This window comes from Ranitomeya variabilis, chromosome 7 (genome assembly GCF_051348905.1).
Source record: "Ranitomeya variabilis isolate aRanVar5 chromosome 7, aRanVar5.hap1, whole genome shotgun sequence".
Classification (NCBI taxonomy): Eukaryota; Metazoa; Chordata; class Amphibia; order Anura; family Dendrobatidae; genus Ranitomeya; species Ranitomeya variabilis.
In genome coordinates, this window is record NC_135238.1 from 232,318,679 (window position 1) to 232,346,628 (window position 27,950).

General features: G+C 47.4%; 1 protein-coding gene across 1 annotated transcript in view; it reads left to right on the forward strand.

The window, feature by feature from the left end:
* The window catches only part of ASIC4 (acid sensing ion channel subunit family member 4), a 313,687-nt gene that overhangs the window by 274,622 nt on the left and 11,115 nt on the right, over positions 1 to 27,950 (forward strand). The window contains exon 2 of the mRNA XM_077273150.1: positions 25,648 to 25,792. Coding sequence (XP_077129265.1) covers positions 25,648 to 25,792 — 145 coding nt within the window. The remainder of the gene's footprint in view (positions 1 to 25,647; positions 25,793 to 27,950) is intronic.

The following is a 27,950-nucleotide window of genomic DNA, read 5'->3' on the forward strand; positions in this document are numbered from 1 at the left end:
AGCTCAAAAATTATATTCTTCATTGGTATAAAGCGATATGAAGGCAGCGATCAGTACGGAATGACTGAGGGACCCATTCAACAAAGAAGCTTCAGTCCTGGTTTTTAAGTGTCTTGATGCCACAATAAGGGAAGGCGGCCATTATATAAATTAGCAGTGAAGATAGTGGCCAAGATCAGCCAGAATCAGCAGCAGAGTTAAGATCTAATTCAAGGCAGGTGGTGGAGACTGATGGGTGATATGTGTGAGGAGCCCGGAGAATATCCTCACTGAGAACATCTGACCTTACAAGCCAGCGGTGAAATAGTTAATCGTGTTCACTTTAAAATAGTGGAAGTCAGATCTGCTCCTTCTAGTCTGTTACCTCCAGGCAAAACCTAGGACTTCTCAACCCTGTGTCACACTGCCATCAAGTGGTCACCTGCGGAACAGCGAGCAGCAACACAGTGGCAGCATTGATGATATGGGAGTAGTAGTAGTGTTATTATATTTTGTATTTTCCTGCACATGTGATTAATCCTTCTCCTTTGGGATTCTCCAACCTCCGGTAAATAGGATTTAATGGACAGAAACTATAACAAAACAAATAGTATCAAAGTTTGTATCATCTATGACATTAGTGATGTTCAGTAATATATCTATATGTAACACGTGTCTATTGTGTGCACAGTATATACTGTATGTATTCATGTGTGCGGGTGTCCACAGTATGTGCCATGTGTATATGTGTTCATAATATATACAGCATATGGAGGAAAGTATGTGCCCCCTCCACATACACGTCTTATTCTCTGACCGCTCATGTCCCCCCCATGTCTGTATGGAGCTTGTGCACTGGGCGCAGTTATGGGGGGCAGATAAGGGTCTTCCCCAAACTGTTCCCACAAAGCTGACGCTATAATTGTCCATAATGTCCTGTGTTTAAGATGAAGATTCCCCATCACTGGAGTTGGGGGTCCGAGGCCGCCCCCTGATAACAGCACATAGCAGTATCCTCCTCCACCAAACAATGGACCCCAGATGTTATACAATGGGAGACAATGATGGAGCCGGATGTTATACATCCTTGGGTGATAGAGACGGATTTTATATACTGGGCGCAATAGGGCTGGATGCTATACACCGAGGGGGGAGGGGCTGGATGTTGTATACAGGACTGGTGGGGGCAATCTTGCCTTGTGCAGGCGTGTACTACGGAGGACAGAGAATGAACTTCAATCCAATATTGCAGCCAGTGGGTAAGGAAAGGGTGAATCAAACACCCGAAAACCCCGCCCCTATGGCTAAAGATTGTTCCCTCCAAATTCAGGTGACAGTGTCCCTTTAAATTCACTGATTAAGTCGCGGGGCCGGATACTCCTCTCCATATAGTGTCTGTGCAGCTTCTTGTGTTTTGCGTATATTACAAATGTACGTAAATATTTATGTATCTCTGTCTGTAGCGTTGTGTCTGTACAATGTACATATATACATATATATATATGTACTCCCTGCCCTGCTGTGATATGGAATCACGGGATGTTTTAATGTATCTCAGACTAAATAGCCATTCAGGAGTTTTGGAAAGCTGGGTGCCTTCCCCTGAGACTGATATAACTAGGACCAGTCTTCACCTCGATATTTGGTGCTCTGGTTCTTAACCCTTTATATTTTTCTGCCGGCTGTTGCGCCATTTCACTTGTGCTGTAACTTTTTTTTCCTGAACTCCATGAATCATTAATTGTTGGCACAACTTGAGAAAACTTCCGGTAAGTTTCTCCGAGGCGCTGACTGCAGACACATAAATTTCCATTGCTACATTTTACAGTGGGACATTAATCTGCGCTCTATTGCTGGGGCATCACGACGAGGCGCTGTTTAAGGGCGCCACTTAAATTTGGGACTCATTAAGTGGATGAATAAATGATAATGATAACTAATCCTCTGTGTATGTAAGAACCGGAACCAGCAAATGGAATATGCGCCGGTGGGGGAGGGGAAGATCAGCAGTGAGAGGGTTAACACTTCATTCCCGCATACTGCAAGATGCCGCGTTCCCTTCCAAGGATCGTCCGGCTCTTCCCGGCCACATCGACGCGTTCATTATGCAGCGAGCATTGTCCGGGACAATCAATATTTCATAATTAACACTTCACATTAAAGGATCGTTAGCATCACAATCACCAGAGAGAGTAGATCATACTCAAGGCTGCAAGAGCCGCGGACAAGGACACTGACCTGCACCCAGCCCATCCAAAGAGTGGCCCCCGGGGGCCTGATCAGGCCCCTGTGATCCACTGACAGGTGGGAAAGCTTTGGGCATGCTGGGAGTTGTAGTCACAACAAGAAGCAGACATTGACCTAAGAGATTGATGTGGTCTACAGCCTGGATTGTCCCATCTGTTGTGACACTACAACTCCCAGCAATGTTTCCATTCATTAACAGCAAGCAGAGGTATTAAAAGGGTGGAAAAATTGAAGAACAACGTCTATTAGAAAGTTAAAGGGATTGACTTATTCGCCTGAGGATTGGCTGAATCTGACAACCAGGCATCCGACACCCATCAGAAACAACGCTCTGGAGTAAGGCGCACTGCGTTGGTCATTAGAGGGTTAACAGGGGTAAAGAGGATTCTTTACTGTAAGAGCAGTAAAACTATAGAAATCTGTCCTCACTGTGTTGGGGAAGGAGCAATGTGGAGCTGATACCCGGGGAACCAGCCCTGTCCTCCTGGTGGGCAAACAATGGGGGGACTATGGGGACTATGCCCTTTATGCGTAGGGACAAGGACCTCTTTCCATCCCATGTCCCTGTGCAGACATCACACTATTCCTCATCGACAGTCAGCCTCACTCCATAGCCATAACACCGGGCCCAGCGGCCCATGACTAAAGTCCCCCCTGATGAATATTAGAAGATAAATCATTGGGCTTGAAGCATCTGCCGAGTTGTCAGCCCCCTATAGATACAATCACTGGGTTGTCAGAATGTATCGATCTGTTCATTTGCCCACAATGTATCACCCGGCCCCGTCAGAGTCGTTCCATCGCAGAGCTGCATTACCAGATGGCGCCAGCAGTTGGCAGCACTTATTCTCCCATTACTTTGTATCCACCTGGATGATTTCCCAATGAGATTTCTGAACAGTTTTCTGCCCGTTGTTTTATTAAACCAAATTAAATATAGATTTTAGATTTGTGCTTTCAGAAAAACTTTGCCGCGTTTCTAATTTTCAGTATTAAATCAGAAAGGTAACAAGTTTGTGTGGAGCTAACGCGTTCCATGTTCTTGGTCCGGAGCTGTGATAGCGGCTGGCTACTTATACTGGGGGAAGAGCGACAAGTCCGGCTACATTACCCATGATTCACCTGTGCAGCAGACCACATTTTTCATCAGATCACGGTGACTACTACTTGGCATTGTCAGAGCTGCACCCGTCACCGAACATTTCTGTCTTCAGCTTCCCTATAACTTATATACTCAACCTCATTTACAGTGCAAAACTTGGGATATGTAAAAGAATTTGTCAGCAAGTCTTTGCTCACCCATCTGAGAGCAGCATAATGTAGGGGCCGAGACCCTGATTCCACTGATGTGTCACTTACTGAGCTACTTGCTACAGTTTTGATAAAACCCCCATTTTTTCTGCTGCAGATCTTTCAGTTTTCCAATTGCTGTATTACCCGATCCACACCACTCATTGACAGCTGTATGTACACTGTGCATAGGCAGAAAGCTGCCAATCAGTGGTGAAGGCTGCATTATACAGACCAGGAGGACTATATGGCATGATACAACTGGTCCTCTAGTGATAATTTCCTTGTTTAGAAAGCAGTGCAGTTATCAAAACTACAGCAAGTAGCCCAGTTAGTGACACATTGCTGGAATCAGGGTCTCTGTCTCTACATTATGCTGCTTTTACATAGGGTAGCCCAAATCTGGTCACATATTCCACTTAAGTTCCTTCTAGGATCACCCACAAAATAGTCAGTAATGCCCCTATACCAGTCACTATTAGGCACAGATTTGTCAAACTCTGCCCCTTCGCAGGCCAGTTTGTAGAAACCCCCCCCCCCCCCCATTCCACACACGCATTTGCTGGGTGGGGAAGCTTTTCTTGCTTTATTGATGAGCTCTTGTTGCTGAGCCCTGTGCTCTGAGCCAGTTCGGTCTCCCCACTGACCCTCCTCTATTCGTTCCTTCAGGCTGCAGCTGCATCGCCCTCCTCTCCCTCCTCCCTCTCATGTATTTAGAGTTTCTCACTAAACTTTTTTCAATAACTTAGAAAGTTTGGGGATCTTTACAGAGAATTTACAAACAGACCGCACACATGAGATCTGTCAGGTACGCAGTATTAAATATGTTAACCTTTAATATACTAACGTTTTCTACTGATATCTGTAAAAAATATAATAAATTTGATTGGAAGCGGGTGTCCGTAAGGGGAACCAAAGCAGCACTTCATTTATTATGTGATGTTTTGGATTTCTGCAGGTATTTGGTTACAGAGGACGGGAATCCTGCTCACGACTGTACTCGGCCTCATGTCTGGAGCAGTAATACTTGTTGTTCTTCAAGCAGAAAAGCTGTCACTAGTTATGACGGTAATAAAAACACAGGAATGTCACTCTGACTTTGCCACACAGGATTTGATGCAGTGATGACCGACAGAAAATCCAAGGAAAGAGAAAAGGAGAAGAGAAAACGCTGGTCACACAATCCCAGAGAACAGCAAATAGCCGATATGGAAAGAATCTGATAAAAAAAAAAAGGATTCTATGTTTTTCAAATGGGCAGTATTATAGTAGTTATATTCTTGTACATAGGGGCAGTATTATAGTAGTTATATTCTTGTACATAGGAGCAGTATTATAGTAGTGATATTCTTGTACATTGGGGCAGTATTATAGTAGTTATATTCTTGTACATAGGAGCAGTATTATAGTAATTATATTCTTGTACATAGGAGCAGTATTATAGTAGTTATATTCTTGTACATAGGGGCAGTATTATAGTAGTTATATTCTTGTACATAGGGGCAGTATTATAGTAGTTATATTCTTGTACAAAGGAGCAGTATTATAGTAGTTATATTCTTGTACATAGGGGCAGTATTATAGTAGTTATATTCTTGTACATAGGGGCAGTATTATAGTAGTTATATTCTTGTACATAGGGGCAGTATTATAGTAGTTATATTCTTGTACAAAGGAGCAGTATTATAGTAGTTATATTCTTGTACATAGGGGCAGTATTATAGTAGTTATATTCTTGTACAAAGGAGCAGTATTATAGTAGTTATATTCTTGTATATCGGAGGCAGTATTATAGTAGTGATATTCTTGTACAAAGGGGCAGTATTATAGTAGTTATATTCTTGTATATAGGAGGCAGTATTATAGTAGTTATATTCTTGTACAAAGGGGCAGTATTATAGTAGTTATATTCTTGTATATAGGAGGCAGTATTATAGTAGTTATATTCTTGTACAAAGGGGCAGTATTATAGTAGTTATATTCTTGTACATAGGAGCAGTATTAAAGCAGTTATAGTCTTGTACACAGGGAGCAGTATTATAGTAGTTATATTCCTGTACAAAGGAGCAGTATTATAGTAGTTATATTCTTGTACATAGGAGCAGTATTATAGTAGTTATATTCTTGTACAAAGGAGCAGTATTATAGTAGTTATATTCTTGTACATAGGGGCAGTATTATAGTAGTTATATTCTTGTACATAGGAGCAGTATTATAGTAGTTATATTCTTGTACATAGGAGCAGTATTATAGTAGTTATATTCTTGTACAAAGGAGCAATATTATAGTAGTTATATTCTTGTACATAGGGGCAGTATTATAGTAGTTATATTCTTGTACAAAGGAGCAGTATTATAGTAGTTATATTCTTGTACATAGGGGCAGTATTATAGTAGTTATATTCTTGTACATAGGAGCAGTATTATAGTAGTTATATTCTTGTACATAGGAGCAGTATTATAGTAGTTATATTCTTGTACATAGGAGCAGTATTATAGTAGTTATATTCTTGTACATAGGGGCAGTATTATAGTAGTTATATTCTTGTACATAGGAGCAGTATTATAGTAGTTATATTCTTGTACAAAGGAGCAATATTATAGTAGTTATATTCTTGTACATAAGAACAGTATTATAGTAGTTATATTCTTGTACATAGGGAGCAGTATTATAGTAGTTATATTCTTGTACATAGGGGCAGTATTATAGTAGTTATATTCTTGTACATAAGAACAGTATTATAGTAGTTATATTCTTGTACATAGGGAGCAGTATTATAGTAGTTATATTCTTGTACATAGGGGCAGTATTATAGTAGTTATATTCTTGTACATAGGAGCAGTATTATAGTAGTTATATTCTTGTACATAGGGGCAGTATTATAGTAGTTATATTCTTGTACATAGGGAGCAGTATTATAGTAGTTATATTCTTGTACATAGGGACAGTATTATAGTAGTTATATTCTTATACATAGGAGCAGTATTATAGTAGTTATATTCTTGTACATAGGGAGCAGTATTATAGTAGTTATATTCTTGTACATAGGGAGCAGTATTATAGTAGTTATATTCTTATACATAGGAGCAGTATTATAGTAGTTATATTCTTGTACATAGGAGCAGTATTATAGTAGTTATATTCTTGTACATAGGGAGCAGTATTATAGTAGTTATATTCTTGTACATAGGGACAGTATTATAGTAGTTATATTCTTATACATAGGAGCAGTATTATAGTAGTTATATTCTTGTACATAAGAGCAGTATTATAGTAGTTATATTCTTGTACATAGGGAGCAGTATTATAGTAGTTATATTCTTGTACATAGGAGCAGTATTATAGTAGTTATATTCTTGTACATAGGAGCAGTATTATAGTAGTTATATTCTTGTACATAAGAGCAGTATTATAGTAGTTATATTCTTGTACATAGGGAGCAGTATTATAGTAGTTATATTCTTGTACATAGGAGCAGTATTATAGTAGTTATATTCTTGTACATAGGAGCAGTATTATAGTAGTTATATCCTTGTACATAGGGATAGTATTATAGTAGTTATATTCTTGTACATAGGAGCAGTATTATAGTAGTTATATTCTTGTACATAGGAGCAGTATTATAGTAGTTATATTCTTGTACATAGGGGCAGTATTATAGTAGTTATATTCTTGTACATAGGAGCAGTATTATAGTAGTTATATTATTGTACATAGAGGGCAGTATTATAGTATTTATATTTTGTATACAGGAGCAGTATTATAGTTTAATTTTGGAACCACAAAAACTTAACCATGAAGTGAAGAGCCCTGTAATGTTACAGGGCGGGGGCCGAGTGCTGAGGAGCAGAGGGCAGAAAAGTCACCACCGCTCTGCCCCCATAACTGCAGAGTCCAGACCTCCTCTGTTATCAGCACAAACACTGCGCCCCCTGCTGGGAGCTTCATGACCGAGCAGCTGCATGCAGCCGTACATCACCAAGCACAATGCCGAGCGTCGGATGGAGCGGTGTAAAGCCGCCACCACTGGACTCTGGAGGAGACGTGTTCTGTGCAGTGACGGATCGCACTTCTCTATCTGATGGAGGAGTCTGGGTTTGGTGATTCCAGGAGGACGTTACCCCCTGACTACATTGTGCCCCCTGTACAGATGGTGGAGGGGGAAGGGGGCCTTGGACCTTTAGTTTTAGTGAAGGGAAATCTCCATCTTCAGCACAGGACATTGTGAACATTTGTAGCTTCAGCTTTTTGTAAGGAATCTGAGGAAGGTCCTTCTGTTCCCCATGACTGTTGCACAAACTGTGGCCATAGTTGGGGGGGTCTGATGTGGAGCACACGACTTTCCTGCAGGAACCCCCATGTCGTGTGGTCTGAGCGCTCACCCAAGTGTCTCCGTGCTGTGAATCTGAAGATCTGCGGCTGTTGCTGCTCAGTCAGGAAAGGGTTACGCTGGTTTTAGTCTTTGCTGAACACAGAATTTTTCAGGACACTGAATCAATATCCCGGACTCCTACATAATGTAGGGGACAGGGACCTGGTGAGCTGTGCAGACGGGTGGAACCATTGTTGCCGGGAGTCGGGGTTCCGGGGGACGGATTTGAGGGGTGCATGGGAAGCCAGGCTCATGTGACAGGAGGCAGAGTGACGCAGGGAGAGGAGAGGATAAAAAGCAAAACGCGCGAAAGCAGGGGCAGAGAAGCGCGGGAAATCTCTGAGGAGAGGAAACTGCAGCGCAGTTGCTGTGAGTGTGCAGGCCGCAGTGAGACTTGCAGGAAGCAGGGGGAAAACGTGCAACAGACACTGCGGGCAATTACTGGAGCCCCCAAAAAGAGACGCATTCGTCGTCAGCGACCCCCCAGGCAGAGGGGTAGTGCTGACCAGCTCAGGGACAGTATTACCGCGCTCCCTGAGAGCACCTTGCCAGAGAGTGCTACAGACTCGCATGGTTTCGTCTCAGCTGTGACTGATACTGATTATTCTCCTAATCCTCCTCAAAAAGACTCTTCTCTGGACTGGGAGGCTGTTACCTCGGATCAACGTCCGCCTGCAGGAGGGAACGCAGCACCGCAAAAGACATTCTGGACTCGACTCTACGCCTGGGCCCGTCGCCAGAAGACACCTCCTTCCTCCGCCATCAGGACTACGGCGTTGTCGGAGCCTCCCCGTCAGGACTACATCGCTGAACCAGCACTGATAAGTGACCGTTGTTGACTTTATCTTAGTAGGGAGTCACTAGTGAGGCGCTGCCGCGTTCTACGGGTGTAGTTCAGGGCGGCCATATAATAATTGGGATTTACTGCGAGATTCTGTTCTTGTATATAAGTTCCCTGCGTGGAAAACGTTTGTTATCTTTTTGGTTGGAAGTTAAAAAGAAAGTTAAAAACGCTATTCGCTTTCTGGCTCCTATTTGTCCCTGCATCCTTCTTTACCTGCGGTCTCTACATTTGGCGTAGTCGGCAGGATGCAGGATCCAAAGAAGGAGCCAGAAGATACGGAGGATGGGGCTGGGCCTAGAGCTTCTCTCTCATTGGGGGCCATGTTAAACAATTTGCCCAAGTTTAATGGGAGCAACATGTTGTTGTGGAGCTGGACTGAGAGGATGAGGGGGCTGTTGAGAATGCATCCTATGACCCCAGCCCTGGAAGCTGAGGTAGCCATTATGGCATTAGACGGAGAGGCCCGAGATTCAGTGATGTTGAGACCCCCCACAGAGCGGAATACTTTTACCGGGGTGTTACATGTGTTAGAGGGGACGCACGGGGATCCCACCGACGTGGGAGAGCTGCGGGCCCGGTTGTTTGGACGGCGACAAAAAGAGGGCGAGACTGTCACTCAGTACATGAATGCTCTGCAAGAGCTAAACATTGCAATCGTGCGGAAAGATGGTATGGGGATGGGACATGTCGACGTGACCCTGCGCGACCAACTGGTGACGGGACTGCGGGATGAGTTGACCAAACAGGCTCTACGTGAACGAGTGCGGGTCGACCCGCGCCTGACTTTCTCCGACATAGGCAATGAGGCCCGCACCCGGGAGCAAGAGAGGGGGGTGACGGTCCTGACAGGAGAGGCTCGGGTTATCCAGACCGCTGCACCAGGAGGGGGTGAGCCGTCGTGGGTTCAGGAGATGCGGCAGGAGCTCAAACAAATCCGAGACGAACTGGCCGAAGTAAAAAAAAATGCGCGAAGCCCAAGGGAGCTACCCCGGGGGCAAGGGTCTGGGAGTCCAGCTCGTGGCGCTCGTTCAGGATATTATCCGGTCTCCGGTGCTTGCTATGGTTGCGGGGAGGCAGGACATTTCGCACGGGAGTGCCCCCGGAGAGGGAGGGCCTCGTCACGGCGGGCGTTAAACTAGAGGACTCCGAGCTAAGGGGACGACGCTCGGAGTCAGAATCCCCGCGGATGGGTGGTGAAAGTCCCGAAAATTTGATTGCCAGCTGCCCCCTGGTTTGGGCAGAGTTTGAAGGGCGGGCTGTACGTTGTCTGGTGGACACCGGATCTCAAGTCACGACTATGCCCGAGGCCTATTTTAGAAAACACTTCCCTGTGTCAGTCAGACCCCAATGGGGCCCCGTAATCCGGTTGCAGGCCGCCAATCAGCTGCCCATCCCAGTGGAAGGGGTCACCTGGATGCAAATATCTTTATGTGGGAAAGACCTGGGCCGCCGGGGGGTTGTGTTGACACGGGGGGATCCCAGCCCACAACATATCGTGACTTTGGGGATGAATGTATTGAAGGACTTTGGCAGTTTGCTGTTAGGGGAGACCACACAAGAGACACTCAATCAGTGGGGGACCAGTACACCTCAAGGCTCCGTGTTCAGACAGTTAGTGAGGGAAGTCCGTGTGCAAGAGACCTTTCAGGAGGGAGACATACTAGGGAAAGTAATCACCTCCCCGACAGCAGAAGTGACGTTTCCCCCAGGACAGACTGTTATATCCCTGCCCATCCGAGCTCGCATCCCTCTGGAAGGAGTGCAAGTGCAGGTTGAGCCCACCTTTATGTCCCCTTTGCCCACAGGACTGCTGGTGGCCCGATCTCTGGCTACTGTTAAAAATGGGGCCGTACCAGTGCGATGTGTGAATGTGGACGAACACGATGTCGTGCTACGGGTCCGAAGTGAGATGGCCAAAGTGTTACGACCGTTAGAAGTGATGCCTCCTCCAGATACTTTACAGTTAAAGGTGGATTCCCCTGATCCCTGGATGGTCAGTGTCCGGTCTACACAGGATCCTGAGCTGATAGCGTTACGAAAAGGTCAAACTATTCTGGAACATATGCGAGCAGAATTACCGGGTCTGGATCCATCACAAGTCTCGCGAGTGCAGCGGCTCCTTGGACACTATGCTGAAGTGTTTGCGCAACATGAAGATGATTTTGGCTGTACCACGGCCATCGAACATGGAATTCCGACCGGAGATACAGTGCCCATCAGGGAGCGGTACAGACAGATTCCCCCGCAGATGTACCAGGAAGTAAAGACGTTGTTAGGCCAGATGCTACAAAAGGGAGTGATCCGCGAGAGTCAGAGCCCGTGGGCTGCCCCGATCGTGCTGGTGCGGAAAAAGGACGGCACGCTCCGGTTCTGTGTGGACTATCGTAAGCTAAATGCATGCACCGTCCGAGACTCTTATCCACTTCCCCGTATCGAGGAGTCTCTCTCCGTGCTGGGTCGGGCCAAATATTTTTCCACCTTAGACCTAGCCAGCGGATACTGGCAGGTCCCGATGACAGAAGCAGATCGTCCTAAGACAGCGTTCATCCTTCCCATGGGACTATTTGAGTTCAATCGAATGCCGTTTGGGCTGGCCAACGCTCCAGGCACCTTCCAACGATTAATGGAGCGGTGTCTGGGGGATTTGAACTTCGAGGCCACTCTCATTTATCTGGATGACATTGGAGCGCCCCCACACCGCCGCAGGGCCGAGGGGTACCCGGAGCCGGGCCTCTAGGTCTCAGTCCTGGGGTTGTCACGGTAGCTAGACCCGGTCCGTGGCCCTGTCTGTCAGTGGGGGACGTCCGGTGCAATAAGTGATGTTGTAGCGGTGCAGTTGTGGGGTGCAGGTCGCGGTAAATAACGAGGACACCAGGTTGCAGTCTCTTTACCTCTTTACTGAAGCTCTCTGGGTCCTCAGTCCGGAATACGGCTCACCAGGCTGCGCAAGTCCGGCCGGTCCAATGGCACTTCCAGAGCTCTCCTTGCAGGTGGAAATCGGTGCCTTCCTTCTAGCGCTATGTGTTGCAGTCCTTCCCTGCTGTGCTTACGGAAAGTACCCCACAACTGTTGTGTCTGTTTCTCGTGTTCCCTCACAACAACTTAATTCGCAATGATCTTCCTCGTCCCTCCAGATACTATGGTAGGAACGCACCCGTATGACGGGGAGGCTCGGAGATCTTCCGGGACTCTATCTGCGCCCCTCTCCTGTTGGTACCCCCCTTTGCCTTCCTGGGTGATGCGTGAGACAGTCCGCCTCAAGCTAACTGCCCTGCCGTAGGTCTGAGGTATGGCTTGAAACTCTTTACCTCCTCGGCGTTCCGGCCACCGGTAGTGCGCCTCAGTAAGGTGCTGCCTCTTTCAGCACAACCCTCACTGGTATCTCCTTTCGCTTGATTTCGTTTCTCACTCAGCACAATCTATCTCGCTTCTTAGTCCTTCCTTGGGCACCGCCGCTATGCTGAGCAGGCACGGTCCCTTTACGTTCTTTCCATGCCAAGCCTCTGCCAGGATCCCACCCCTGGCAGAGACCCTACAGTCTCTCCCTTCACAACACCCTCTGCCACCAGGTGTTGCTCCGTTCAATCCCGTCAGCGTTCTCTCTCTAACTTCCTGCCTGACCCCCAGTTTACCCACTATGGTGGGGAGTGGCCTAATGAATAGCACCCTTAGCTCCCCCCGGAGGCCCAGCTGTGAAATGTATTGGTGACTGTGATACCTGCTCAGAGAACTCCTTCCGTGCCATCGAACGCAGCATGGCCCCCCTTAGTGGCTGAACCATGCTACTGCAACGACCAGGACTCTGGGGCGCTGCACTCCCCCCTGGTTAAACACAGTACTCCGGGACTGGGAAGAAAAACAACAATACAGGTTAGCAAAAAGACATACAATTTTGTTGAGTGCAAATAACAATAAGTATACTTAAGTAGGCTTCCCTTTATGGGAGGTGAGGACACTTGTAACGTTACAAACATAATTAACCTTATAATTTACAGAGTATAAATAACTTCTGTTACCCAACCGGGTATTCTATTTAGTGCAATTTTTGAAATAATAACTTAACATTGCCTTTAAGAAACTCACACTCTTAGTCTATCAAAGGCCTTCCTATAATCACATTATAAGGCATTTCAACTTTACATTCTCCTTCTTGTGAACCTGCAGGACCGCCTGTCCCTACGGCACCAGGCCTACTGCCTCTCCTTTCTTCTACAGGACCGCCCTGTTCAGCCAGGGCCTACTGCCTTTCGCTACTATACACAGTATAGACATAACATTCCTTTCGGTTGAAGAACTCTGAGCCAGCTCTACTCGGCCCCTTTAAGGACTCACTCTCTAACCCCTACGGGTTCACTCTCTGTCCTTAGCAATAAAGTAACTTTTCAATGGGGACGCAGGGTTTACCTTCTATCCTCACCCTCATTATTACTTCTCTTACTTTCAACTATGCAGACCTCTACTTCTACCCCTACGGGCTCTCTGCATCTTTCCTGTCTTCAAAACATTATTCAAATCTCACATTTTAACAAATTCAACACACATAACTTAGCATGTAAAACAGTTACATTTCTTTTCAAGGCATCATTATGGCATTACTGTTCTGCAACAGTATCTCTCTCAAGTTCAGTTTCTCACATCCCCTTTAAGAGGAGACCAAGTCTTTCTAAGGTAGCTCGTCTTCTCAGCCTACCAGCCCACGCAAAGGTTCCGGTATGGTATCTTCGCAAAGTGTCTTTAACTAGAACCGGTAGGAAAGGTATCTTCACAAAGTGTCTTTGGCTCAAACAAATAGGGCAAATATCTTCGCAAAGTGTCTTTGGCTAAAACCAGTAGGGAGCACCTTTAAGAAGGTGCAAACTATTTACAAGGGAAGTTCGAATCATGCACAGTCCATGATTTCTGCAGTTCTTTAAACTTGTGCAAAAATTTTAGGAAAACTCAGAACAAACACAGGGATCCCGGGTCAACAAAGGGATCCATTAACCCTGGGCGGGTTTAGCAGCAACTTAAAGGAATAAAAGACAAACAGTAACTATTTACATTTTCATGGTATCGAGGTTTATTCTTTTTCTGGTGGCTCGGGCTCCTGAACCCCGGCCACTGTAGCACGGACACCAGCGGCAAGCTCCGCAGGGACCACCTGGTCGCCTGCTGTCTGAATTTGAAGCCTAACTCTGTCGGCAAGTTCAGGAGCTGCTACAAAGCGTACAGTAGAAACAGTAACAAGATCTGGCAGCCCTGGATTGACCACAGTTGGGGCCGCAGGTGCCATTCTCTCAGACTCGCATCGCTGAACTTTCCGGGCACGCCATCCTTGTGTGTTCCAGTGGCGGGTATATGTCACCTGATCCCCCTCCCGGAGTGGTTCACCTTCTCGATCACAGCAGGGGGTCTCCACATCGTAGCCGGCAACGAAGATGCCAGTAGGTAGACCCGACTCCCAAATGGAACCCCACCCCTTCTTTGGGTGGAATGCCGCCACCGTCCCTCGCCTGACAGCATCCGTCCCATCATAGATCATTTTTTTGCTCTGCAGTTCCCGTCTTTCAACTTCGGTGCGCTGTCCCCAATGCTGGAGCACGCATTGTTTGTATTGGTCCCAGGTAAGTATCGCAATAGTGAGACCTTCCATTGGAATCCCATCCTGCTCGACCCAGGGAACATCCCATCGGAACATCACCCCTCCTGGGTCCATTTCTATGGGCTCTCCCCACCTGGTTGGCAATGGTGGTAACAACTTCCCCAACGCACCGGGGGTGAGAACCGCTCGGTCGATTGTAAACGCGGGGTTACTGTTGTGGGGAGGATCGGTCGGGAGAGCAGAACCGTCCAGGGGAGTAGGGGCGCCGCCCATACCTGCGCCTGATGTGGTTCCATCGGTGCCGCTCCGGTCCGTTAACAAAGACGCTGGAGTCTGCTGCAGCCCGGACCGGGGCTCCTCCAATGGGATGCTCGGATTCGGCTCCGCTGGCTGTGGTTCCTCCTCCTCTAACTCCGAGGTCGGGATTGGTGAACGTAACTCCGCTGTCGGGTCCGCAGGCTTCCGGTCCATCTCCGGTGAAGAAGGGCAGGCCGGAACTGCTTCTTCCTCGCTCAGGCACTCGCCGTTCATCATCGCCGCCTGATAATCGCTGGCAGTGCATGCACCTAACTCCGCCATTTCTCTGAGGTCGGGCTTCTCCATCACCCGCTTCCCGCCGTTGCATCTCAGGGGGTTGTCTTCTGTTTTGGGGCAGGTCATCTCTTTGCAGCCAGAAGTGCAGGGGGCGGTAGCCATTTCTCGCGCCACACTGAGAGTCTCCGCCCATAACACACCCTCCTTCTCCTGGGGTGTAGCAATGGCGGCGCCTTTTGGCGGGAACTTCTGGCGGCCAATGGCGCAGCACAATCTTGCAATAAAGTACAGTAAATCACAGTCTCTAGGCACACATGACCTGATTCTTCAGGCTTAAGTAGATCCTGTTCGTGACGCCAAGTTGGAGCGCCCCCACACCGCCGCAGGGCCGAGGGGTACCCGGAGCCGGGCCTCTAGGTCTCAGTCCTGGGGTTGTCACGGTAGCTAGACCCGGTCCGTGGCCCTGTCTGTCAGTGGGGGACGTCCGGTGCAATAAGTGATGTTGTAGCGGTGCAGTTGTGGGGTGCAGGTCGCGGTAAATAACGAGGACACCAGGTTGCAGTCTCTTTACCTCTTTACTGAAGCTCTCTGGGTCCTCAGTCCGGAATACGGCTCACCAGGCTGCGCAAGTCCGGCCGGTCCAATGGCACTTCCAGAGCTCTCCTTGCAGGTGGAAATCGGTGCCTTCCTTCTAGCGCTATGTGTTGCAGTCCTTCCCTGCTGTGCTTACGGAAAGTACCCCACAACTGTTGTGTCTGTTTCTCGTGTTCCCTCACAACAACTTAATTCGCAATGATCTTCCTCGTCCCTCCAGATACTATGGTAGGAACGCACCCGTATGACGGGGAGGCTCGGAGATCTTCCGGGACTCTATCTGCGCCCCTCTCCTGTTGGTACCCCCCTTTGCCTTCCTGGGTGATGCGTGAGACAGTCCGCCTCAAGCTAACTGCCCTGCCGTAGGTCTGAGGTATGGCTTGAAACTCTTTACCTCCTCGGCGTTCCGGCCACCGGTAGTGCGCCTCAGTAAGGTGCTGCCTCTTTCAGCACAACCCTCACTGGTATCTCCTTTCGCTTGATTTCGTTTCTCACTCAGCACAATCTATCTCGCTTCTTAGTCCTTCCTTGGGCACCGCCGCTATGCTGAGCAGGCACGGTCCCTTTACGTTCTTTCCATGCCAAGCCTCTGCCAGGATCCCACCCCTGGCAGAGACCCTACAGTCTCTCCCTTCACAACACCCTCTGCCACCAGGTGTTGCTCCGTTCAATCCCGTCAGCGTTCTCTCTCTAACTTCCTGCCTGACCCCCAGTTTACCCACTATGGTGGGGAGTGGCCTAATGAATAGCACCCTTAGCTCCCCCCGGAGGCCCAGCTGTGAAATGTATTGGTGACTGTGATACCTGCTCAGAGAACTCCTTCCGTGCCATCGAACGCAGCATGGCCCCCCTTAGTGGCTGAACCATGCTACTGCAACGACCAGGACTCTGGGGCGCTGCAACATCATCATCTACGCCCCAACATTCGAGGAACATCTGTGCCGACTGGAGCAGGTACTAGACCGGTTGCTGAAATACGGGCTTAAGGTGAAGCCCCAGAAGTGTCACTTGTTCCGGGAACAGATCGAGTACCTGGGGCATGTGGTGTCCGCCGAAGGAGTCCGGCCATCGCAGGAGAAGATTGCTGCAATCCAGGAGTGGCCCACACCGGAGACCGCTAAAGATGTACGGGCGTTCTTGGGCCTCGCTGGGTACTACCGGCGCTTCGTGAAGAATTTTGCTCGCCGTTCTCACAATCTACAAGTCCTGCTGAAAGGAAGCTCCCCCAAGGAACGGGGAAAGAAGATACAATGGCAGGAGCCACAAGAAGCAGCGTTCCGGGACTTGAAGACAGCTCTCATGGAGCCGCCGGTGTTGGCTTATGCGGACTTTTCGCAACCGTTCATCCTACACACCGACGGCAGCTCTCAGGGATTGGGGGCTGTGTTGTCTCAGGTTCAGGATGGGCAGGAGAGAGTGATCGCCTATGCGAGTCGGTCTCTTCATGACTCTGAGTTGAACCCAGACAATTACAGTTCTTTCAAGGTGGAGCTGCTGGCCGTGGTGTGGGCTATGACGGAGCGGTTCGCTGAGTACATGGCCGGTTCCGAGGTGCTGATACGCACGGATAACAACCCATTGGCACATCTGGAAAATGCGAAATTGGGTGCCCTAGAACAGCGCTGGGTAGCCCGGATGGCCAAGTACAGATACCGTATCCTTTACAAGCGAGGAGCGGAGAATGTTCATGCTGACGCATTATCTCGTCTGCGGAAAAATCCCCCAAGAACTAACCGAGATGAGGAGCTGGAGGGAGAAGAAATCCCCTACGCCATTGGGGGCGCTGCTCAGACGGCTGTGAGCCGGGAACAGACCGGGAACGGAACGGCTGCAGGACTGTTGGTTCAGAGTCGGGACGAATGGATACGGCTACAACAGGAAGACCAGGAACTAGCTCCATTGCGACAGTGGATAACGAATGGTCTATTGCCCGTGAGAATCCCTGGACAAATTCTCCCGTCAGATCTGAACCTTCTTCTGCGGCAGTGGGAGCGCCTAACTCTTCAGGACGGGCTCTTATGCCACTTAACCATGGCTCTGGCAGATTCTGAGCCGACCTGGCAGATGGTCTTACCAGGGCCTGTGGTGGCCGCAGTTGCTAAAGAAGCTCATGAGTCCGGGGCACACTTCGGAGTGAAGAGGACGTTTAAGTGGCTGCAAACTCGGTTCTATCATCCTCGGCTGCTTGCGGAAGTACAAACTGCCTGTAGACAATGTCGACAATGTGAGCTAACCAAGTCACCGGAGGAAAGGGCGCCTGTGCAGAGCATCACGACGTCTGCCCCTTTTGAAGTATTAATGATAGACTACATTACCATTGGAGCAGCGCATCAAGGCTACGAACACTGCCTCGTTATGGTAGATCATTTTTCAAAATTCGCGGTAGTCATCCCTACCCGTGATCAGACAGCTGAGTCGGCGGCGAGCGCTATCTGTAAGAACTTTATTCAAGTTTACGGCTGTCCGAGGCGAATACATTCGGATCAAGGCGCCTGTTTCTTGGGCAAGGTCATGGAAGAGCTGCATCGCCTCTACGGCATTGATAAGTCACGCACCACACCGTATCATCCCCAGGGAAATGGGGCTTGTGAGCGGTTTAACCGGACTTTGCTTCAAATGCTGCGTGCGCTAGAACAAGATCAGAAGGCCCGCTGGCCGGAGTACGTGTCTGACCTAGTGTGGGTCTACAACAATAGAGTTCATCAAGTCACAGGACGCACCCCGTATGAAGTGGTCTTTGGGCGCCCAGGAAAAGGCATGACAGATCTGGAACTGTCTTCGGAGGAAGAAGGCCCCCGAACAGGGATGGCTTTGTGGGTGCGTGATCATCGGCATCGGCTGCAGACCTTACACCGACTGGTACACACTCGAATTCGGGAAGTGGAGCATCGGAGCACCCCTACAGCAAAACCCCCAGAGTTCCGGCCAGGTGATCGAGTACTCGTTCGAGAGCAAAGACCGCAAAACAAGTTAGACCATCGTTGGGAAAAAACACCCTATCGGGTGCTTCGCCGTATAGACCCGCATGGACCTGTATATGAAGTGCAGTCTGAGGCCCTCGGAAGTACAGGTACTCGCATTCTTCATCGCAACATGCTCCGGTTGTGTCGCTCTGTTGACTCGGACACCCCGGAATCCGCAATCAGGGAAGAGCCACCTACGACTGAGTCCCCCAACAACCATTGGTGGGATGAAGAAGATGATGAAGAAGAAGAACGGCGTCAAAATACTCCCCCTATCTCGACTACTACACTACCCCTGACCAGTCATCCTTCCGCTGACGACATTCCCCCAACACCCCCTACACAAGGACCCGAGCCACGACGTTCTGAACGTTCTACTGCCGGTAGACCCCCAACTCGCTACAGTCCTGACTTACACACTAGACAGACCCAAGTGTGGAACAATCCGTCAGGTGGGCGACCTGTCAGTGCGAAGGCCTCGCCCAGGGACTGGCGAGCATACAGGGTGGGGGAATGTAGGGGACAGGGACCTGGTGAGCTGTGCAGACGGGTGGAACCATTGTTGCCGGGAGTCGGGGTTCCGGGGGACGGATTTGAGGGGTGCATGGGAAGCCAGGCTCATGTGACAGGAGGCAGAGTGACGCAGGGAGAGGAGAGGATAAAAAGCAAAACGCGCGAAAGCAGGGGCAGAGAAGCGCGGGAAATCTCTGAGGAGAGGAAACTGCAGCGCAGTTGCTGTGAGTGTGCAGGCCGCAGTGAGACTTGCAGGAAGCAGGGGGAAAACGTGCAACAGACACTGCGGGCAATTACTGGAGCCCCCAAAAAGAGACGCATTCGTCGTCAGCGACCCCCCAGGCAGAGGGGTAGTGCTGACCAGCTCAGGGACAGTATTACCGCGCTCCCTGAGAGCACCTTGCCAGAGAGTGCTACAGACTCGCATGGTTTCGTCTCAGCTGTGACTGATACTGATTATTCTCCTAATCCTCCTCAAAAAGACTCTTCTCTGGACTGGGAGGCTGTTACCTCGGATCAACGTCCGCCTGCAGGAGGGAACGCAGCACCGCAAAAGACATTCTGGACTCGACTCTACGCCTGGGCCCGTCGCCAGAAGACACCTCCTTCCTCCGCCATCAGGACTACGGCGTTGTCGGAGCCTCCCCGTCAGGACTACATCGCTGAACCAGCACTGATAAGTGACCGTTGTTGACTTTATCTTAGTAGGGAGTCACTAGTGAGGCGCTGCCGCGTTCTACGGGTGTAGTTCAGGGCGGCCATATAATAATTGGGATTTACTGCGAAATTGTGTTCTTGTATATAAGTTCCCTGCGTGGAAAACGTTTGTTATCTTTTTGGTTGGAAGTTAAAAAGAAAGTTAAAAACGCTATTTGCTTTCTGGCTCCTATTTGTCCCTGCATCCTTCTTTACCTGCGGTCTCTACAATAATACCAATGAGATTATTGCCACAAATATGGCAAATCATCTGCTTCATTACAATCTCAGAAGCTGGAAAATTAACTGTCTGAAGTCAGGAGAGATCTGCAGATTATTGCACAGCCGCTCCCCCAAGAAACCAGACAGTGATCCTGCAGACTGTTACACCTGTGCAGAATGGAGGAGACGACGACTGCAGAACATCGCACAACCTGTAGAGCGGTGGAAGGGAATATGGCGGATGTAGTGTAAGAGGACGGCGACTTCACTGCTCACTCACTGCAGATGTCACACAGCCATTCCCAATAAGCAAGAGTGACTGCAGAGTATCGCACACTTCCCTTTATTAGCACACTGACTCTGCAGAATATCGCACACTTCCCTTTATTAGCACACTGACTCTGCAGAATATCGCACACCTCCCTTTATTAGCACAGTGACTCTGCAGAATATCGCACACTTCCCTTTATTTATTATACACACTGACTCTGCAGAATATCGCACACTTCCCTTTATTTATTAGCACACTGACACTGCAGAATATCGCACACTTCCCTTTATTTTTTAGCACAGTGACTCTGCAGGATATCGCACACTTCCCTTTATTTATTAGCACACTAACTCTGCAGAATATCACACACTTCCCTTTATTTATTAGCACAGTGACTCTGCAGAATATCGCACATTTCCCTTTAATAAGTATTAGTGCAGCGCCCCAGAGTCCTGGTCGTTGCAGTACTGTGGCTCCGCCACTATGGGGAGCTATGGTGCATCTGATGGCACTGAAGGAGTTCATCTGATCAGGTATCACAGACACCAATACATTTCACAGTCTGGCCTCCGGGGGGAGCTAAGGGTTCTATTCACTAGGCCACTCCTCACCATAGTGGGTAAACTGGGGGTCAGGCAGGAAGTTAGATGAGAAAGCTGACTGGGTTGGAACCAGGCAACACCTTGTGGCAGAGGGTGTTGTGGGGGAAGATACAGTAGGAGTCGTGCTGTGAGACCGAGGCAACATCCTACTGAGGCGCACTACCGGTGGCCGGAACGCCGAGGGAGTAGAATAACATTCAGCTTCAAGCAATACTCTAAACAGCGGCAGGACAGTCAGTCTAAGGCGGGCTGTCTAACTTTAATCACCTATGCAGTCTTGGGGGGCAACTTGTGGAGAGGGGCGACTCTAGGGTCCCGGAAGAGCTCCGAGCCTACCCGTCAAACGGGTGCCGTCCTAACCAGGACATCAGGGAGGGACGGAGGATTAGCAGAACATCATCTAATCGAGTTGTGAGGGAACTTAAGAAACAGACACAACAGTTGTGGGGTACTTTCCGTAAGCACAGCAGGGAAGGACCGCAACACATAGCGCTAGAAGGAAGGCACAGATTTCCACCTGTTAAGAGAACTCTGGAGGTGCCATTGGACCGGCCGGACTTGCGCAGCCTGGTGAACCGTATTCCGGACTGAGGACCCAGAGACCTTCAGTAAAGAGGTAAAGAGACTGCAACCTGGTGTCCTCGTTATTTAACCGCGACCTGCACCCCACAACTGCACTGCACCATCACAGCCTCACCACCACCGTCATCCGTCATATCATTTCTACTGTGCGCCCCTCGGCAGGGTCACGGACCGGGGCCTAGCCACCGTGACAACCCCGGAGCAGAGACTCAGAGGCCCGGTACCGGGTACCCCTCGGCCCTGCGGCAGTGGGGGCGCCACATTAGCACAGTGACTCTGCAGAATATCGCACATTTCCCTTTAATAAGTATTAGCACAGTGACTCTGCAGAATATCGCACATTTCCCTTTATTAAGTATTAGCACAGTGACTCTGCAGATTATTGCACAGTTCCTACTATTTATTACTATAGGGACTCTGCAGATTTTTGCACATTCCCATTTATTTTTATACGGAAAGTGAGACTATGCAGATTGTTTCCCTAGAATGCAGATTATTGCACATCTTTTCTATATAAAAAAAATTAACTCCGCAGACTATTGCACATCAACCAAAAATGGTGACGATCTCTGAAGATCACCTTTTTTTTAAATAAGGACTCTGCAGATTTTTGCCGATTATTCTGTAAAAACAAGAAATAACATTATACAAGCGCCCCCCACCCATCAAGAAAAAGACATGCAGATTCAAGACTGCAGACTATCGCATCTCTAAACTTTCCCTCCCTGCAGAGCGTCTCATCTTTACTTGTTGGGTTTTTTTCACAGTACTTGGCGGTCCTCAGTCCTGCGATGTCTCCCCCCGTGGTTCTCAGTGTAATTAATGAATTGTCATCCATTAATTATGAGCGGCGACGTATGAGAATTATCACTTTATGAAAACAGGCGCTTTAGGGGAAATCGTGTTCTCTGCGTAATTACAGAAACAAAGTATCAGCCGTGTGTCCGGAATGTGGAATGGAGACAATGAGAGAAAACTGTGGATCTGGGGGTTTAGGTGCGGACTTGGAGACACTTTGCATCGGCCAATCAGTCTTTAAAAAGAACCAAATGTCTTTAAGAAATTGCTTGATTTTTGTTTAACTCTACCCCGGCCCTGATAGGCAGAAATGTTACAATGATTCCATCCTCACTGTAAAGTACTGACTTCCTGCAGAGCTGCAGTGTAAAGCATGGGGGATAGATAAAGCCATTTCAGGATAAACTACACTTGTTACAACTGGAGCTAAACGTCCATCCAGGTTTTCAATTCTAATCAAAAACAGCTTTTTGCATTCTCTTCTTGATTCTTGATGAAGGAGTAAGATGCTCCGAGTTCATAAACGACATGTGCCTCTTAATGAATTTGCCGCCACTTTCAGGCGCTGAACATTTTTGCCGTAGTGTACGGTTCACGACACAAATTGTGATGAATTAGTCGCCTGCCCTCGGCCTCTTCCCCTCCCCACGAAGTTCCACACACTCTTCAAAAAGTTGTCTGAGTCGGTCAGAACTGTTGCAAAAACATCAAAAGTCACAAACCTGAAACATTTCAAACTGTTTTACCTTATAATTCTGGAAAATAAAACTGTTCAATGACTTGGGGCCTATGGCTGTAAACACGAAAGCCCCAAGCAGAGCTTCAGTGTAAAGCAGGAGAGACAATCAATACAACTGTATAAACAATCCCCATGTATGTGGGGGAGACAGGGCAAAAGCTTAGAACAAGAATGAATTCTCACCGCCACACAATAAGAGAAAAAAGAATGGATCTACCTATCTACCTGTGGCAATACATTTTTGTCTCCCAAATCATAGCATTATGGACATGAAATTACTTGTTTTAAAAGGTAACTTTAAATCTCAAAGAGACAGAAGGGTCTGGGAATATAAACTGATGACGACCTTTGACTGTCCTAGTGTAGGAATGAATGTGTCGCATGGATTTATGTCTTTTTACATCAAGTAAGGAACTTGCCCCTCAGATCATGTGGGGTCATCACAACAGAACCCGACCCCAATCAGAGGACAATAAAACATTCCTTATCTAAGAACTGGTCCAATAATTATGGACATAACTGTTTATCACTCATGGTAATTCTGCCTCATGTCGCCTGTCTTATCCATGTTTTTTTTTTGTTTTTTTTCTGTGCATAAATATGTGATTCTTCAGAATTTGTATTAGTCTTTGCCTGATGAAGAGACCTGTGTAGTCTCGAAAGCTGCAATTTGTTACCATCTTTTCAGTTAGCCATTAAAAGGTATCAACCACTGAGGACTCTCACGTCTAAATATTTTTCTAAACAATCCCCAAGAAGGCTTCGATCTGTACGGGGCGGCTTTGGCTATGTGCATACGTTGCGGATTTACCTCGGATCCGCAGCACTTTTTTCAGCGCAGAAACGCTGCAGATCTGCAAAGTGATTTACAGTACAAAGTAAATCAACAGGAAAAAAAAAATTCTGTGCTAATGGTGCGGAAAATTCCACATGGAAAACGCAGCGGATTGAAAGAAGGAGCATGTCACTTCTTTTGTGCGGATCTGCAGCGTTTCTGCACCCTTCCATTATAGAAGTCCGCAGGGGTAAAAAATGCATGAAATCCGCACAAAATCTGCAGCAAATCCACAACAAAAACACAAAATCCGCATAAAAAACGCATCAAATCTGCTTCTGCCAGGAGATGCAGATTTTGCGCAGAAAATTCTGCACCCAAATCTGCAACGTGTGCACAAAGCCTTTAAGTCTCCTCATCTCAGCATGCTTAGCATGTCAATCTCCGCAAGGAGAAACGATACTTCTTGGATAATGATAGCCTCTGGATACAAATAATGATGCTCCCATTCACTGACAGAAAGCAGGTGTATTGAAAATGGTGAGGAATATAAATGGAAGTCTACTGGAAATGTGCAGAACTTTTTATTATACGATGACTGAGCTTTATTTACAGACAACGGGGCGACACCTCAGATATTATTATTGGCTTTCTATGCGCTAATTGCAAAATGCCAGAAATGGATTGGCGCACACCCAGAACTACTCCCTTGTGGGGCAGATGCTGTGAGAGTAGTAGTTCCCATTAATTACTGGGCTTTATGGAAGGGAGGCAGTGCTAGTGAGCTCCCATTATAGCCTGCCCAGTCTGCGCTGTAACCAGTGGTCTCTGCTACATCGTGGGCTGTGCCCCCTAGCTGGCATCTGGCACAGCACTCCTGGGTTTTCCATCTATAATGGGGAAAGATTTGGATTTTGGGGATACTAAATTCGCTGCAAAAGCTACGGATAAATTCTTAAAAACCACGAAGATCCACGGGCTGATCCACCTACGGACCTCACGGCCCCTCAAGCACCGGCTGTTCTTTGGAGCCGTGTTCATGGTCTTGCTGGGGTTTGTCATCTCCTATTCCTTAGAACATTTCTTCTATCTAATGTCTCATCCCGTCCAAACGAATGTCAAGATGACGTGGGTGACGGAACTGAAGTTTCCAGCGGTCACTATCTGTAGGGTGCGGCAGCAGAAAGGAGTCACCCAGTACCCCAAAATGTCTTCTCCACCTGGGCATCAGATTGATGAGCTAGGACTTCCAATGTCGTCTAATGAATCGTGGAAAGATCTAGATAACATGATATTAAAATGTATCTACCGGGGACGTAACTGCTCGAGCCAAGACTTTACTCCCGTGAGTAGAACCTGACCTAAGAATCTTTATTTCTACCCATAGTCAAAGTTTTATCTCCATAAAAGTATCATGTAAAGTTCAACTCCTTACTATTTTAAAGATCTCTGCTTACTGTCTGTGAAATGTAACTCTTTTTTTACCATTCAGAACCTTTACAGATGTAATACTTCTCAAAGCCGAAGGTTTGTTTCAATTATATACAGTCTGAACAATAAACAATAAGTGAAATCCATCATCAGAAGCTGCAGAAGTCTCTCCTCTCCTGATAGTTTGCTACAATGTACCAGTAAAAAATACAGGTATCAACCTGGAGTCCAGATTGTGAATTTTCCAGATGATTATCCAGAGTGGATACAATTGTATCAAATCTTCAACTGAGAGAAGTAATACTGTCTGTCAGTACAGGCTTTTATAATGTTTACCATTCACAAAATGAAACATAACATATATTGTTACATTTGCAGAAATAGTTCCTGCCACATGCAATCACTTTGGTGATCTGCTATAATATTGTGGAGTATTATATGTACAGTATATATAATTACTGACTGTTTCCAATCACAGGGATGACACAAGGATGGAGGATAGGTTTGGAGTTGTCTTAGCATGCTTGGAGTTGTAGTGTTGCAGGGTGGCGAGTGCCCACATCATCTGTGACTTCCATGTCTATACACATATTAACCATTTCTTCTCCTTACAGGTTTACACCAGATATGGGAAATGTTACACCTTCAACGCTGACAAAAGGAACCCAAAAGTGACGCGACAAGGGGGGATGGGAAATGGACTAGAGATAATGCTGGACATCCAACAGGAGGAATACCTTCCCATCTGGAGAGAGACCAGTGAGTATCTGTGTCCTTAAAGGGGTCCTGAGTTTAGGAGTAAGAACACTACTGAACCCACCCTTTTATTCTTCCAATGTATCTAAAACAAAAATGTAAGCAATTATGCTAAAAGTTTTAATTCAAACTCTACCATTTTCTGTCTACAGCTTCTGTGCAGTTCTGTGTGTCTCCATGGTTACAGACTACAAACAAACCCTGTGTAGTCTGATAATGCCGTCCTGTTACTTTTCATTATCTGTTGTCTGTAGCTTATAAAGTGGAGGGAGCAGAGTACAAAGTAACACAACTACAGAATCAGGCGCAGGGATGGTTCATCTTCTCTTACCATGGAGACGCACAGGATTGCATAGGAGCTGTATACACAAATAACCAGAATAGACTTTATGGAAAGTTTCTTTTTTCACCTTAGATGCCCTGGGACAACAAATAGAATGTGGTGAAAAGTGTGTGTGTATATACCGTATATATATATATATTTGTTCTCCTTCTGAAGGACTTGGCAAGATCATGGTGACCATTAATCTCAATGGGCACAGTGTGATAAAGCAATATCCCTACAGCGAGCCTCCTGCTCATCATCTGGGAGAGCTGCCTTAGAAATGGGAGCTGTCATGATCTCACCACCCTCATTTGCCAATTTTACCCCTGAAATAAGCAAGTGAGTTTCCCTAGGCCGGGGTCACACTTGCAAGTGTAAAGCGAGAAACTCGCACGAGTCTCTCGCATCAATACCCGACACTGCCGCCGGCACTCGAGGTTTATCAATACTAGGTGCTACTGTAGCAAACTCCCAGCTGTAAGAAGTATAATTATTTTATTTCTTGTCATTCACAATAATTGAAGAGAAGGAATATAAACCAGCTCACCCGTGATGCATAAGCTGAGTTTCGGGAGCACGGACCCGCTGTGTCCAGGCGTGTAGAATCCAAAAGAAAAAAATGTCCATCTTCACCGAATCCGTGAAAAAAAGTTTTCTTTATTCACAAACTTAAACAATGGTTAAGGGAGCTTAGTCTCCAGAAACGCGTTGAGATTCTTACCCATATGGTTTGTGTTGAAGTTTGTATCCTCCATGTTTAAGTTTGTGAATAAAGAAAACTTTTTTTCACGGATTCGGTGAAGCTGGAAATTTTTTCCTTTTGGATTCACAATCATTTCTATTAAAAAAACCTGCACTGAATTCCTGCGGATCTTGTGGTTGTACACAGCTGCCAATCTGAGCAAGGAAAGCTGCAGTGCAAAGCATGTGGGACAAAATGTAGCAGTTTCCAAAATAGTAGCAAGTAGGTCCTGGATATAACCAAGGTTCTTACAATTCCAGGGAGTAGAGTCTATATATATAATTGTCTAAGGGGTACTTCCGTCTTTCTGTCCGCAACTTCCGTAACGGAAATCCCGCGTCGCTGATTGGTCTCGCCAGCTGCCTGTCATGGCTGCCGCGACCAATCAGCGACGGGCGCAGTCCGATTAGTCCCTCCCTACTCCCCTGCAGTCAGTGCCCGGCGCCCGCTCCATACTCCCCTCCATTCAGCGCTCACACAGGGTTAATGCCAGCGGTAACGGACCGCGTTATGCCACGGGTAACTCACTCCGTTACCGCTGCTATTAACCCTGTGTGTCCCCAACTTTTTACTATTGATGCTGCCTATGCAGCATCAATAGTAAAAAGATGTAATGTTAAAAATAATTTAAAAAAAACAAGACCGCTAAGTCATGTGGGTAATTTCGCAATGCATCCTGGGAACGGAAGATGGCGGCAGCCGCGCACGCATCGCGAGAGCTTCACAGGATCCCGGCGGGTGAGTATATAACTATATAATTATTTTTTTAAACAGGGATATGTGACCACACTGCTATAAACTACGTCAGCTGTGTTATATACCGCGTGGCTGCTATATACTACGTGGCCAGTGTTAGATACTATGTGGGCTGTGCTATATATTACATGGCCAGTGTTATATACTACGTCGCCTGTGTTATATACTGCGTGGCTGCTATATACTGCGTGGGCTGTGTTATATAGTACATGGGCTGTGTTATATACTGTTTGGGCTGTGTTATATACTGTGTGGCCTGTATTAACGCATCGGGTATTCTACAGTATGTATGTATGTATGTATATAGCAGCCACATAGTATATAGCACAGGCCACGTA